The 16,148-nt window shown below is 43.8% G+C and overlaps 1 protein-coding gene across 1 annotated transcript in view; it reads left to right on the top strand.

Annotated features, from left to right (window-relative positions):
- RCSD1 (RCSD domain containing 1) overlaps positions 1 to 16,148 on the top strand; it is a 50,709-nt gene that overhangs the window by 32,786 nt on the left and 1,775 nt on the right. Inside the window, exons 2-6 of the mRNA XM_030581123.1 lie at positions 2,336 to 2,443; positions 11,160 to 11,249; positions 12,394 to 12,465; positions 13,666 to 13,869; positions 14,981 to 15,678. Coding sequence (XP_030436983.1) covers positions 2,336 to 2,443; positions 11,160 to 11,249; positions 12,394 to 12,465; positions 13,666 to 13,869; positions 14,981 to 15,678 — 1,172 coding nt within the window. The remainder of the gene's footprint in view (positions 1 to 2,335; positions 2,444 to 11,159; positions 11,250 to 12,393; positions 12,466 to 13,665; positions 13,870 to 14,980; positions 15,679 to 16,148) is intronic.

Consider the following 16,148-nt stretch of genomic DNA (forward strand, 5'->3'; position numbering starts at 1 on the left):
GAGCCTTGGCATATCCCCCAAAGTGAAAAGAATATCCTGGAATTGACTGAATGTTTGTCTAGTATATTTCATGGAACATGAGAGAGAGAGAGCAAGGGCTCTACTCATCTGTTGTGAGGGTGAGGTACATTCTCCTGGAGGGGTGGGGAGAGAGGGGTTTAGTGCTGTCCCTCTAGTTGTGGGGAGGGAACCTTGGTGTACATCCTTTTAATTGGAGAGAGTGCCCTCGTACATTCACTAGGGTGGGACAAGGAGATTCCCACTGCATGCTCAGCAGTGAGAGAGGATCCTTCTGCAATAGAAAGAGCCAGATGAAACACTGCAGCGTAATGGCCAGAGAGGATCTGAAAAATGGATTTTCCTGTTGTGAAATCTGAGGTGTAATCGGAGAGCCTGCAGCTGGCAGTTCTATGGGCCGCAACCCATGGACTACTTGTTCTAATATTAGAATGGCATGTGCACTGCTTCCTGTGGACTGAAGGACAAACTACTCACAGAAGCACATAGTCTATTTACAATGTGTTTATCAGCTAAAGGGAAACTGCCTGGGGACATCCAGCTTTTGCTGTGCACTTGAGGCTTTGACAAAATCTAAGGGAGAAAGGGCGCCAAGTTTTCAGGCCTTAGCTCAGGCATATAGTGCCAACAAGCAAAAAGAAGCTGCTGTGTCCTCCCAGGTGAAATCTGGGGCAAGGCTCAGGCTGGAGAAGGAGCACACTGTCCTGTTCAGATGAATCAGAGTGTACAAGTGAGGACAGCCATGCCCTGTCAGGAAAAAATGATGTATAGAAGAGTTGTTGCTCGTTAGACTTACAGTCAGAAGAATGCACTGAATGCCCACAAGTCCTAAAATAGTTCATAAAGCACTTTACAAACATTAAAGCCTTGCAACCCTCTGTGAGGCAGGTCAGTTTTATCTCCATGTTACTGAGGAGGAAAGAGTAGAGTGGTCATTAACCATACTGAGCTGCACCTCAAAGTTTCGGGCAAGAACTTGATCCAAAACTGAAGTGAGACTCAGGCTAATTCTCGGTATAACCCCACCGATTCACTCTTTCTCTAGGAAATAGCTATCTAAGGACCTTTTAAGTTTCCACTGCTCTTTCTTTCAGCACGCCCAGCTGTATTACAAAGGCCAAAGTCCCATCTTTGGGCTGCGTTGGCATACTGAGAGCACCCTCTGCCAACCAGCTAAGCCAAAGGCGCAGTTCCACTGTCTTAACCCACAATTCCTTCCAAATGGAGTCAAGCGAGAAGGGAAGAATCTTGTGGGTTCCTGCTGTTGTGGAAAATGTGTGTTGGCCTAGAATCAGCTTTTGGTGGGACTTTTCAGACTAAGCAATAGAAGTGTGGGGAAGGAAGTGGTACAGGTCAAACACTAACATTGGTGCTGCAGGGATGCAGAAGTATGAGGTTCTGTAATGAGAGAGCTGCAGCCTGGAAAACTTTCTGTTGTCTGGATTTTATGAGGTTCTGAAGAAAAGGCTCAAGATAAGCTAGTCAGTTCGGTATTCACAATTTCCCCAATTTGTTTTTTGTATGGATGCTAACCAATGGCGCTCAGCAAGTTTGATTTCCATGGACACCTTATTTCAAGGCTTTTCACCTATGTCACGATAAAAGTAACAAGACAACAATATATGAGGTGACATGGGCCATCAGGCTGTGGCAGAGGGAACACTGCCTGGGGTGTGTAGAATAACAGAATGGGTGGGAGCATCTTTACCTAAGCTCCTACGGCCTGATATCTTTTTGCAGAGGTGAAATGCTGGGAAAGGATAGAGAGTAACACCCAGTCACACTTACACATTCCTCAAGCAGAACAGAGGCTTTGTGAGGGAGGGCTTCTCAAAGCACAGGCTCCTTGCAGAAGAGTTATTGGAAAAGGAAGGCCTCTCACAACCAGATTTCCACATCACCGTCGCACCACAGAAAAGTCATTGGAGAAGATGTCTGCTATCAGCATGTTCTACTCGCTGCTGGAGACAGATGGTGACAGGGACGATGGGGGTAGAAATATCTCATTTAATTTCTTTCCACTGAAGTGGAGAACTGGAGATAGGGTCTTTGGTTAGAGATGAAAGGTTCCCTATTACACTATCAAATCCCTGAGCCATTCAGACCTTACTAATAACATTGGATACTTTAAGATACTAATCGGTCCTATTTTCAGGGATGGTTTCTTCCCAGACCAGGTGCCTGACATCTGGCAGCCGTGCTCTGAGCCTTCAGTTACTCTTGAACTCAGTAATAAATAACCTGTCTGCATCTCAACCTTCCAACTTTCCATATCTGTGAGACATGGGCACATATTATCTTGTTTCTGATTTGTCAGGGCAGACCAGCAGAGACCAAGCCAGAGGTGGAGAAGTCAGCATCCTTATCTGTGGCTCAGCTGGCAGGAAAGTTCAAGGAGCAAGCAGCCACCATTTCTGGAAAGGAGGTAAGGAACAATTCAGCCACAGATAACAAAAGTGGGAAATGGGAGACTCATCCCTGGCCAATGAAGGTGGGGAAACTGGGTGATCCAAGCATTAAAATAATGGCTTGATTTTGGATAGCAACTTTTATCCTGAATGATCCCATAGTGCTTCACAAACTGTGGTATAACACACAACAATCTCATGCACATTATACTCTATACATTCCTAATTTACATGTAGACATTCTTGCATACCTATTCCAGCTGCCTACTAAAAGTGTGTTGTTAGCCAGTGGCAGGATGTTTGTGCTTTGGGGACACTGAAAAGCCTGCTAAGACATCCATGAGTTCCCCAGTGGTAGTTGGCATCAAAGCAAGGTGCACATGTACAGCTCAGCACTGCGCCTTTTTGGCTACTGATTAATTAGAAAGCACCCAACTAGTTTTCCTTAATCAAATGTTTGATATTTATGAAACAGAAATGAGACTCCAAATAGTGAGAGGCTGAACAGCAAACTAAGCAACTTAGAAGCCAGTATGCATCTCACTAGCAGCTCTCCAGCAATAGTAATAGTCATCATTAATAATGGTGATAGTTCCTTAGCAATCTTCTGTAAAGCTCTGATCAGCTGTCCAGGGCTCAGAAATAGTGAACAAGTTTTGTCCCTCTTTATTTGATCCTAAGCACCTCTATCCAGTCACAGCACAGCAGACATATAAACTCCAATTTAGCCTATGTGTATACACACTGAGACCTTATTAACCCAGTAACTGTTGGATAAAAACAAATAAAACTATTATATGCAAGGCATGCATCTCACAAACGTCGCACATACTGCTATTAGGATTCCCCTCCTCCTCTAAAAGCAAGAAGTTGACATTCAGTGGGATTTAAACAAATGAAGATAGTCTTCTGTTTGGCTGCAGATAGTTGATCCAGCTATCACAAAGATTATGCAGTTTTAATGTCATTTATGTGGGTTACAGTATGGCTGAACTCAGGAGAAACAAATAGGCCCCATTAGAGTTCAAGCAATGGTTTATCGATGGGTTAGACAGCATAGATTGGCACTGCAGGAAAACTGGTGCAGTCTTGCAGGTCGTTGGAATATCACATTGGACAGGACTCATGTCCTGCTAGGAGCTGGACTGACTCAGTGTAATTGAGGACACTTGACATTTGACTAGCCCCAGTGTGCTGTCATTTATCACCAGAAAGCATCTCAGTCAGAGCAGCCTTGTCTTTCCTTCCTCTTCTACAAGGCATAGGGCAGATTAAGGTAGAATAACCAAATCCTTGTGATCCAGGCCTGCTTCACTGAGGCTTAGATACACCAGTGAATCAGTGAGAAACAGAGTCTGCTGGGGAGCAGGAAGGAAAAACCTCTCTTCGTAAGGGGGACTGGAGGAGAAGTCTAGGAAACCTGGTTAGGGGTGGTAGAAAGCACTTAAGCAGGAAAGGTTGCCCAAAACTATGATGAGTCTAGGCCCCAAATGGCTTTAATCCTCTGAGGAGGCAGGGAAAGTCAAAGGACTCATGGCCACTGATCTGCTTTCTGTGACAGAGAGAGTCCCCTACTACCATCATTAACACACATGTTAAAAACAAAAATCATTTCAGCGTATTACAATCCTGGGGGGTGATGTAATAATCATGGTTGCCTGACTTCACTATTTCTGTGGTCATCCTGATGTCAGCATGGTGAGCTATGTCCTGCAAACTTAGCATATATAGGACATAAATGGGTGCTCACAAAATGTCACTGCCTCGCAATGTGGTATCGTAATGTTGTGATATGATGATATTTCAACAGAATAGGATGATACTGCATGCCAGGATTGTGATGTATAAGGACAATATTACGTCGCTATGGGAGGACACGGTCACAGCTTGATTACATTGCTTCACATAATTATATTGCATTGCAATCTGCTGACACGACATCACCAGTTAACAGTGTAAACCTCATAAAGCCATGGTGCCCGAGTTTGTCACTCCAAACAAACTCTCTACGGTGGCCAACTCTTCAAAGATGAAGTTGCCACAATCTGATGTTTGTAACTTCTCAGATCCCTGGACATTAAGTGGGTAAAAATTATGACAAAAGTAACCAAATATTGCATCACAGAGCACATTGGTAACTTGCCAGAAGGTCACGGAAATTGGCATAAAATAGAGGAAATTTCAGCAGCTTTCATCTCCAACATAGAGACATGCAATTCAAATCAAGTTGGAGCTTTCCATGCTGGTGTAAGTATAGGTTTCAGGTTACTTGCATGGGCATAACTGTGCAAATTAGATGATGGATTTTTGGAGAGATTGTGCTGACATCTGTGCCAAGCCTCTCCTCATACCTGGAGTAAGCTAGATCTTTCCAGGAGTCTGTGCAGATTCAGACTGAGAGGAGTGTTTGTCCAGTTAATAAAAAAGTGCTGTCCCTTCTCTCCAGACAAACCTGCTTCCTAAGTCACTTGTTAAACACTGCAACTTGGGACCTGTGGTCTCTGTGAGCTGCACCTCCCTTTGAAAGATTAGCGAGGCTGTGGGCTGTGTTCAGAACTCTGAGGTGCCCTTCAGCCCCTGGTACCACACGTAGGATAGTGAGCTCAGTGAATGAATGAAGCAGGAAGCTGAGGCCCGTTCAAAAGATGAAAACTTAGTGATTAGCAGAGACAGAAAAGAAAACAGAAAAATTACAAGCCATTCTTCTGTGGAGTTTCCAATTAGGTACTTGTTAGAGCATCTCTTAAGTGTCAGGGTGGCTGAGCGGTTTAAGGTGCCAGATTCAAGGCTCTGTCTTTCCCACAATTGGCTGTTCTGGTCTCCCTGTGCAGGTGTGGGTTCAAATCTCCCTCCTCACACAACTTTTATCCTCAGCAAGTTTGCAGATGTCGCTAAACTGGGAGGAGTGGTAAATAGACTGGAGGGTAGGGATAGGATACAGACAGTGATTTCCCCAGGAATTGAAATTAGAGGGGATGTCAGGACCAATGACATATATAAAAGAGATATGAATAAAGTAAATGTTTTGTTAGGATAATGCCAATTTAACATAAGGATAATGCAAGTTACACCAAAACACATAACACGTCTAGATTTCTAAAAAGATATAATTTAAAAAAATGTATTTAATTTAAATTGACTTTTGAAAAGTAAGCCATCATGGGATAAGAGGGAAGTCCTCTCATGGATCAGTTAAAATATGGAAAACAAAGAGGAGGAATAAATTATCAGTTTTCAGAATGGAGAGAGATAAATAGTGGTATCTCTGAGGGGTCGGTACTGGGACCATTACTGTTCAACATACTCATAAATGATCTGGAAAAATGGGTAAACAGTGAGGTGGCAAAATTTGCAGATGATACAAAACTATTCAAGATAGTTAAGTGCCAGGCAGACTGCGAAGAGTTACAAAGGGATCTCACAAAACTGGGTAACTGGGCAACAAAATGGCAGATGAAATTCAATGTTGATAAATGCAAAGTAATGCACATTGGAAAACAATCTCAACTATACATACAAAATGAAGGAGTCCGAATTAGCTGTTAACTCTCAAGAAAGAGATCTTGGTGTCATTGTGGATACTTCTCTGAAAACATCCACTCAATGTGCAGTGGCAGTCAATGATTCCCAACATTCTGTTTGCTTTTTTAAAAAGAACAGGAGTACTTGTGGCACCTTAGAGACTAACAAATTTATCTGAGCATAAGCTTTTGTGGGCTCCAGCCCACTTCATCAGATGTAGCCCACGAAAGCTTATGCTCAAATAAACTCGTTAGTCTCTAAGGTACCACAAGTACTCCTGTTCTTTTTGTGGATATAGACTAACACGGCTGCTACTCTGAAACCTTTGCTTTTTTTAAGAAAGGGATAGATAATAAGACAGAAAATATCATATTGCCTCTATATAAATCCATGGTACGTGTACACCTTGAATACTGTGTGCAGATCTGATGTCCCCAACCCAAAAAAGATATATTGGAAATGGAAAAGGTACAGAGGTGGGCAACTAATATGATTAGGGATATGAAACAGGAGGAGAAATTAAAATGACTGGGAATTTTCAGCTTAGAAAAGAGAAGACTCAGGGGGGATATGATAGACGTCTATAAAATCTTGACTGGTGTGAAGAAAGTGAATAAGGAAATTTTATTTAATCCTTCACATAACAAGAACTAGCAATCACCCAATGAAATTAATAGGTAGCAGTTAAAAAAACAAAAGAAAGTATTTCTTCACACAACATAAAGTCAACCTGTGGAACTCTTTGCCAGGGGATGTTGTGAAGACCAAAACTATAAGAGGATTAAAAAAATAACTAGATAAATTCCTAGAGAATAGGTCCATCAGTGGCTATTAGCCAGGATGGGGAGGGATGCAACACCATGCTCTGAGTGTCCCTAGCCTGTTTACCAGAAGCTGGGAATGGGCAACAGATGGATCATTTGATGATTACCTGTTCTGTTCATTCCCTCTGAAGCACCTGGCCTTGACCACTGTTGGAAGACAGGATACTGGGCTATATGGACCATTGGTCTGACCCAGTACAACCATTCTTATGTAAAATTAATTATAATAATAAAAACGTTTAGTACAGAAACTCCCCAACATAATGACCACTCAAGATAGCAACAATGTGAGATAACAAATTTGGCAAATAATACATTTTAAAAATCTTGGCCTACTAGGAAATTATATATATATTTCCATTCCCAGTCACAAATCTAGCATTCTGGAGCAAAGTCACTAAAGTATAGTCCAACAAACAAATGTTTATTTAACGTGCCCCTCACTTTTCCCTCCACCACACCCCACTCACCCGTGTTGTCCTTGGTCAGTGGAGACTCAGAGTTCAGAGATGCTTTCACATGATTACACCTCCCAGGTCGGGGGCAAGAAGGCACCTTGTTCGTTCCTCCAGCTGCTCACTGTTCGCTCTGGCCACGGCTGTTCGTTATGCCACCGTTCACTCCACCACTCTGTTGCCAATGGCCCTGCGCAATCATCTTCTGCTGCCACCTGCCACTGTGACCTCTGCGAGTTGGTCTCTTGAGGTTCCACACAGCTCTCAGTGATTTCAGCCGAGCTCTCAGTGGGGGAACCTCGCTCGCTGCTAGTGCAGTCTGGGCTGTCTTTTACACAAAAACACTGTTCCCACAGCAGGACTAAGCACTTAGACCTGATTATCAGTGATTTCAGCTGCAGTGGTCACTTAACAGAACAAAAGACTCTCTATGAAGCCTAATCAGCTCTGTCTTTAAACAGTGGAGAGGGACAGGTCCCCACCCTTTCTCTTGATGCCCTCCATCAGCACAGGCTAAGTACAGTTCTACTGCCCTTTACTCATACAGTAAGAACAACATTTCATTTCTGCCCCTACCCTCCGCTTTCAAGTGACTTGTAACCCAACCCCAGTCAAATCTATCACTTGAGCAACACAGCTCTGTTTGCTGGATACCTAGGTAGATTAGTTGTAAATGTAAATAGAATCTGGTCCTGAAGCCTTTCCCCACAACCCTCAGCTCATCATTAGCTGTCAGGGAGAGCTCATTTAGACTTTGCTTACAAATCATCATTTGAAATTATTAGATTGGCCAACATCACCGAAATGAATGCACTGACATTGTCATAAAAAACAACGGCTGTATAAGGAAGCTAGTCTATGTTCATACTTTTCAAATCTATTATACTTTCAGTTACACGTATTTTATCATACACTGTATATGCTTTTAAAGTGTGTATTAATGTTTCAATTTCAATTCAAATTTCCAAAAAGTCACCAAATTGGCATGTGTCAGAGTAGGAGCCGTGTTAGTCTATCCACAAAAAGAACAGGAGTACTTGTGGCACCTTAGAGACTAACATATGTATTTGAGCATAAGCTTTTGTGGGTCCACTTAATCGGATGCATAGAATGGAATTTATAGTGAGGAGATATATATATACATACAGAGAACATGAAAAGGTGGGAGTTGCCCAACCAACTCTAAGAGGCTAATTAAGATGTGCTGTTGTCAGCAGGAGAAAAAAACTTTTGTAGTGATAATCAAGATAGCCCATTTAAGACAGTTTGACAAGAAGGTGTGAGGATACTTAACATGGGGAAATAGATTCAATGTGTGTAATGGCTCAGCCATTCCCAGTCTCTATTTAAGCCTAAATTGATTGTATCTAGTTTGCATATTAATTCAGGTTCAGCAGTTTCTAGTTGGAGTCTGTTTTTGAATCTTTTCTGTTGCAAAATTGCCATCTTTAAATCTGTTACTGAATGGCCAGAGAGGTTGAAGTGTTCTCCTACTGGTTGTTGACTGTTATGATTCCTGATGTTAGATTTGTGTCCATTTATTCTTTTGCATAGAGACTGTCCAGTTTGGCCAATGTACATGGCACAGGGACATTGCTGGCTCATGATGGCATATATCACATTGATAGATGTGCAGATGAACGAGCCCTGATGGCGTGGCTAATGTGATTAGGTCCTATTATGATGTCACTTCAATAGGTATTTGGACAGAGTTGGCATCGGACTTTTGTTGCAAGAATAGGTTCCTGGGTTAGTGTTTTTGTTCTGTGGTGTGTGGTTGCTGGTGAGTATTTGCTTCAGGTTGGGGAGCTATCTGTAAGCTGTCTGTAAGAAGGACAGGCCTGTCTTCCAAGATCTGGGAGAGTGAGGGGTCATCTTTCAGGATAGGTTGTAGATCTCTGATGATGCGCTGGAGAGGTTTTAGTTGGGGGCTGAAGGTAATGGCTAGTGGCATTCTGTTATTTCTGTGTTGGGCCTGTCTTGTAGTAGGTGACTTCTGGCTCTGTCAATCTGTTTTTTCACTTCAGCAGGTGGGTATTGTAGTCTTAAGAATGCTTGATAGAGATCTTGTAGGTGTTTGTCTCTGTCTGAGGGATTGGAGCAAATGCGGTTGTATCTTAGAGCTTGGCTGTAGACAATGGATCGTGTGGTGTGTCCTGGATGGAAGCTGGAGGCACGTAGGTATGTATAGCAGTCAGTAGGTTTCCAGTATAGGGTGGTGTTTGTGACAATCACTTATTAGCACAGTAGTGTCAAGGAAATGGACCGCTTGTGTGGATTGGTCTAGGCCAGGGGTAGGCAACTTATGGCACAGGTGCTGAAAGTGGCACGCGAGCCGATATTCAGTGGCACTCATACTGCCCAGGTCCTGGCCACCGGTCCGGGGGGCTCTGCATTTTAATTTAATTTTAAATGAAGCATCTTAAGCATTTTAAAAACCTTATTTACTTTACATACAACAATAGTTTTGTTATATATTAAAGACTTATAGAAAGAGACCTTCTAAAAACGTTAAAATGTATTACTGGCACTCAAAACCTTAAATTAGAGTGAATAAATGACGATTCGGCACACCACTTCTGAAAGTTTGCCGACCTCTGGTCTAGGCTGAGGTTGATGGCGAGATGGAAATTGTTGAAATCATGGTGGAATTCCTCAAAGGCTTCTTTTCCATGGGTCCACGATGAAGATGCCATCAATGTAGCGCGAGTAGGGGTGTTAGGGGATAACAGCTAAGGAAGCGTTGTTCTAAATCAGCCATAAAAATGTTGGCATACTATGGGGCCATGCGGGTACCCATAGCAGTGCCATTGACATGAAGGTATATATTGTCCCCAAATGTGAAATAGTTGTGGGTGAGGACAAAGTCGCAAAGTTCAGCCACCAGGTTTGGTATGTAACTAGTTCACAAAATGGGGGGGCAGGGTGTTGGGGAAATTTGGGGGAGGGTGTAGGGAAATCACTGGATACAGAGGTACCTAGACAAATTAGAGGATTGGGCCAGAAAAAATCGATGAGGTTCAACAAGGACAAGTGCAGACTCTTGTACTTAGGATGGAAGAATCCCATGCACTGCTACAGACTAGGGACCGAGTGGCTAGGCAGCAGTTCTGCAGAAAAGGACATAGGGGTTAGAGTGGATGAGAAGCTGAATATGAGTCAACAGTGTGCCCTTGTTGCCAAGAAGGCTAACGGCATTTTGGGCTGTATATGTAGGAGCATTGCCAGCAGATCAAGGGACGTGATCATTCCCCTCTATTCGGCATTGGTGAGGCCTCATCTGGAGTACTGTGTCCAGTTTTGGAACCCACACTACAAGAAGGATGTGGAAAAATTGGAAGGAATCCAGCGAAGAGCAACAAAAATGATTTGGGGGCTGGAGCACATGATTTATGAGGAGAGGCTAAGGGAACTGGGATTATTTAGTCTGCAGAAGGGAAGAATGGGGGGGGGGAGATTTGATAGCTGCTTTCAACTACCTGAAAGGGGGTTCCAAAAAGGTTGGATCTAGACTATTCTCAGTGGTACCAGATGACAGAACAAGGAGTAATGGTCTCAAGTTGCAGTGGGGGAGGTTTAGGTTAGACATTAGGAAAAACTTTTTCACTAGGAGAGTGGTGAAGCACTGGAATGGGTTACCTCGGGAGGTGGTGGAATTTCCTTAGAGGTTTTTAAGGTCAGGTTTGACAAAGTGCTGGCTGGGATGATTTAGTTGGGGTTGGTCCTGCTCTGAGCAGAGGATTGGACTAGATGACCTCCTGAGTTCCCTTTCAACCCTGATATTCTATGTGGCTGCTCTTGGAGACAGCTGCACCCACCCCTGTGTTCTTTTGGACCTTTTGCAGACACACAACACTAGAGGCTGCCTTCTGGTGCTTGAATGTAACCGCCTTGCTTTTCCTTTGTCACTCAATGGCTGTCTTTATCTTCAGGTACCAGCCAATAAACCAACCCGGAGGAAACCACCATGCTCCCTTCCCCTACATACCCAAAAAGTGGAGCTGGGCCACAATGGGGAGCCGGTGAGTACCAATGCAATAAGGAAAGAGCTTTCTGTTTGCTGGGTTTTATTCTCTCTGATTCCCTAAAAGGCATGTGAATGTGGGTTTACCAGAGGGATCACCAATAGCGAAATATAAACCATAAGCTCTAAAGCAGAGAACACTTCCCCTATCCATCCACAGCAATACCCCACACATACTCTGCTCCTTGCTGTCTTCTTAGTATTGCAGACACACGTACGTGTTCCAGTTCTGCTTGTGAGTTTCTCCCTCTGTGGCACCACATCTCCGTAGGATCCGCCTGATTCTCCCATACCAGCTCCATCCTCACATCTTAAGCTTTTTAGGGAAGGGACTGTCATATGTTGTTTATACAGCAAAATGTAGTACAACCTGGTTGTGGCCTTTAGGCACTACTGCAACATAAATATTAAGTAATAATTTGCTTTTGGAGTTTTCCCTCCTTCTAGATTCACAGGTTGAAAGGGTGAATGAGTGTGTAATTCATCCATGGCCAAATATTTCTCTTCAGATACGCTAAAGGAATAGTTCATAAAACACTTTACAAACATTAAAGCCTTGCAACCCTCTGAGAGGCAGGTCAGTTTTATCTCCATTTTCCTGATGAGGAAACTGTACCACTGAGAGGTTAAATATCTTGCCCAAGGTCATGCAGTGGCACAGCCAAGACTAGCACCCTGAAGTACTGACCAGTGTCTTCTGGGACTAACCATTACACAATCCCTAATATGGATATACTAATCAGAAAGGACAGAATCGATTTTCTCTCAAAAGAGTGCACAGTTTGAGTGGTGGGAGGGGAAAGGGAGATAATGTAGAGGGCTTGGCTACCTTCTTTTGATAATCTTCCTCAGAGCAGAGTGATATTACTTTGTACAGTGCTCTCCCCTTCCTCAGTCCTGTGTGATCTAATTCCTCTTTATCATAGACTTAATGGCTGGACAGCAGACGAGGTGGGAGTAGTTGGAAAGGGAAGAACAGACCCCTTTGTAAAGATCCCTCCATAGGCTTCAGTGACACATTATTCACTTTCCTTCCTCTTCTTCCATCTTTAACTTCCCAGGATCAATCTGGACCGGTTCGGGCTTCAGAACTTTTCCTTTCTTCATCTAGTTTATTTTGGTCTTTTCCTGTTTATTTACAGAAGCCATCTCCAAATGCTTGTCTCCTTCCCAGGGTCAAGGTGAAAAGCTCTCCCCTGATTGAAAAACTGCAGGTAGGTGCTGGATGCTGTCAACATGGCTGTTGTAACTCTCAGGGAATTAAATTGATAAGCCTTTAACATTGCTCCTATATTTGTACCCCTGAGGGTATGTCTACACAGCAGCTGGGAAGGTACCAGTGTGGGTAGAAAGACAAGTACTAGCTCTGCTTGAGCTAAAAAGCTAAAAATAGCAGTGTGGCCACAGTGGCACAGGCTGCGGCTTGAGCTCGCCACCGAATATGCACCCACGGGGTTGGGTGGGATAGTATTTGGGCAGCTAGCCCAAGCCACCTCCCATGCCAGCCTGACCATGCTGCTATTTTTAGTACACTAGATCAAGCAAAGCTGTCTACCCAAAGCACCCTCCCAGCTGAAGTGCAGACATACCCCAAAAGCTTCTCACTTTTCTTTTATATTTCCCAAGGAACTCAACAGCTTACCCAGCATTTACTGCTCCTTGTATCTCTCAGTAGCTGGTTCATGCCAGCTCGGACAACTAACAATATGTGAGTCTCTTCACATAGTACCCTGCTAATGCCAGTTGGCACTCCTGGTATTGTGAGCTTCTTCCTAGCAGTGTCGAAATAATAGCAGCCTCGTCATAGCAGTGTCGTGCTCAGCTCAAGGACACTCAACTATCTGAACTTAATAGCACTATTCAATGGGATTCCAGAAGTGGGAACCCCATCACAAAGCATACCCAAAGAGAATATTTCAATGGTATTCTCTTGTTAAATTTAGTGATCATTTGAAGGGCCTGAGAGTGCCCACAGCTGCAAACTTCAGGTGCTATCTGGACAAACACAGAATGATTTAAAGTTCCCTTGTTATTATTGACTGCTCTGTTCACAGCCTCTCCTGTCCAAAACTATGGGAGACATATTCACTTGGCTGGGACACTGGAAAATCTCTAATACTTCATATGACACAAGAATGGTCCTGAGATCCAGCTGTTCGGGAAGGTCAATTGTCCGTCTAGAACTTCTCCACATGGGATTGTTTGTTGACAATATCACCAGGAGAAACACAAAACCAGGAGCTATCTCTCTTGTCAGCTGAGAGGCTATCATGTGTGTTAAGGGCAAGGGCTCCCCCATGTGGTCCACTTCATCTCTGACAGGGGGAATTTGGTTGCCAGGTAGAATAACATATATATAATCATGATGTTAAATCCGAGGGGAGATTTATTATAATGATTTTTTTTTTTGGCAGGCCAATCTGGCATTTGCTCCAGCTGCCCTGGTGCCAGGAACATCTCCAAAAAGCCCAGGTCTGAAAGTCATACCATCTCCCTTTAGCACTCCCCCTTCAACTCCCAGCAGCCCCGGCATCCAGTCCCGTTCCAGTGAATCAGATGAGACACCAGTCAGTTTTGATCAACCACCAGAGGGCACTCACCTGAAGTTTTATAACAAGGTACAGTGTCTTCCAGGACTTCTCCAACACAGGAAGCCAAAGCCAGTTTACTGCTTTGAGTGGAACTGCAACAGTAGGTCTTACCTTCCAATTCAGTCTTCACAGAGTATGTTTGCAGCCAAATTAGGAGCTTGCTGCATGTGTTTTGAAATTCCCTCTCACTGTGATCCATTGGACTCCTTCTTTTGCCTGCCTGCCTGCAAATAGAGTTCCATAGTCCATCAGATTCCAGCTGGCATCAGGTGATGAAGTGGCATGACTCACCTGCTTCAACTCAACATGAGCTGGACTGATCACAACTTTTCAGACAACATTATGTCAAAATTAATGACCAACACTTAGTAGTGCAGTGGGTTAGTGTATTAATACTGCAGCTTGCAAGTCAAATAAACCTTGAAATTGTGCAGTGTGTTCCATGCCCACTCCTTTAATACAGAAGCATAGCCCATGAAAGACCAATCATACAACATTTAACCTAGATCTGAGCAGGACAGGCTGTATTGAATCCTGGGAACTGTAGTCTCTGTAAACCACAACTCTGTATTAAAGAAGAAGGCAGCTGGTAACTTCTCCAGTTTATGCAATTTATGTGCAGTTCTTAGTTTGCAGGCTAGCTGCCAATACAGCCTTCAACTGGAGAAGTTGGAGGCCCAAGACATAGAGTAGCAGAGGCTTCTGCAGATTAGGACTCAGATGAATAGGCAACAACGGGGAGAGAATCTGGACTGCTTGATTTCACCATTGGTCCTCAGATTACTGAGACGTGAAACTCCTTTATCCTTTCCCATCACCCCAGTGCCCAAAATAAAATGGCAGAAGTTTCCAAAGTGATTCCTCACTCATAAGTAACTATCTAGCGAGTCTTGTGACCTTGTAGTCAAACTTAGTGTTTTCAGATTTGATAATGTAAACAGGAGAAAGAGCCACAGTTTAAATTGGGGTAATGATCTCTCACTATTTATTCAGAGAGACAAAGTGTCAATGAGAAGGAGAACCGGTGTCTTGAGTCACCAGCTGAGCATCCAAGTCATTCACCCTAGCTTTCTGGGCTGACACTGCACACTGGTGTGGTTTATTTAAATTCTTCAATCTCAACTTTACCTGTTCTCAGGTGCGGACACGGGGATCACTGAAGCGCAGACCCCCCTCCAGGAAATTCCGAAAGTCTCAGTCCGACTCCGGAGATGGTGAAGATTTAAAGGTGACTGGATCATCTCAAGAAAATGGGGCCAAGGAAGAGGATGGTGATGAGGTATTCATGCCTAAGAGTCAGAAAGAGGAGTTGCAGTCACCTGTGTGTGGAACAGGCCCTAAACTGATCCAGAAACAGATAGGATCCAATGAAAAGCCACCCTCAGGGAGAAGGTCCAGCAGGACAGAAAACAAAGAGGAGAGAGAAAAAGAAACAGAGGCAGTGAAACCTTGCAAGAGCTACACAGGAGGTAAAGAGAAGCCGTGCAAGAGCACTCCAGGGGAGGAAGAGAGGAAGTCATCCCAGAGCACCCCAGAGGAGAAGCCATGCCCAAGCACCATGGGAGATAAAGATAAGAAGCTGTGCCAGAACACCCCAGGGGATAAGGAAGGGAGCACCCTGGGGGAAAGGGAGGATGGCAATGCCTCTGAACAGGAAAAAAGGAACAAAGAAAATGAAGAGGTGAAGAAGGAAGAAAACAGTGAGGGCAAAGACACACAGGAAACATCAGACACCCAGGAAAAGTCCCTGGAGACGGGGATGCCGCAGCTGGCAGCAGACACAGGAACTGCTAGTGAGCATCATAGTGTGATGCCGATGCAAGAACCTGGCACAGAGTAAGTGTGAAGCAGAGATGAGATAGGCCACCATGGTAATTGCTCATAAAAGACCATAGGCTCTCACAAGTGTTTTGCCTTAAAAATAAAAAGGCATTTCCCTCTGGTGCTTGTTAAATCCCAGTACAAATCAATATCAGAGCATCTAATACAGACAATTAAAAGGCTTGGCTCCTCAGGCTGGCATGACAGTGAAATGGACGTAGGTGAAAGAAGAGAAAGAAATGCTGACCCTTGATACTTTGCTCAGCTGCCCAGTATTTTGAAAGTACATATGGCAAAAAGCATTTTTCACCCTGAGACCATTAGAGTAAACTGTCTGATTAAAAGGGACATTTCCAAACCTCTTGTTAGCACTGTCAGCCCTAACTGTGGTGCACACATACCAATTTTGTGGTCACCCACTGAACCACACAAACTAGTTACTTCTAATTCAGAAAACAGAGGTCTCTACCACTTGAGGTAAAAGA

The sequence above is a fragment of the Gopherus evgoodei genome, chromosome 1, assembly GCF_007399415.2.
Source record: "Gopherus evgoodei ecotype Sinaloan lineage chromosome 1, rGopEvg1_v1.p, whole genome shotgun sequence".
NCBI lineage: Eukaryota > Metazoa > Chordata > Testudines > Testudinidae > Gopherus > Gopherus evgoodei.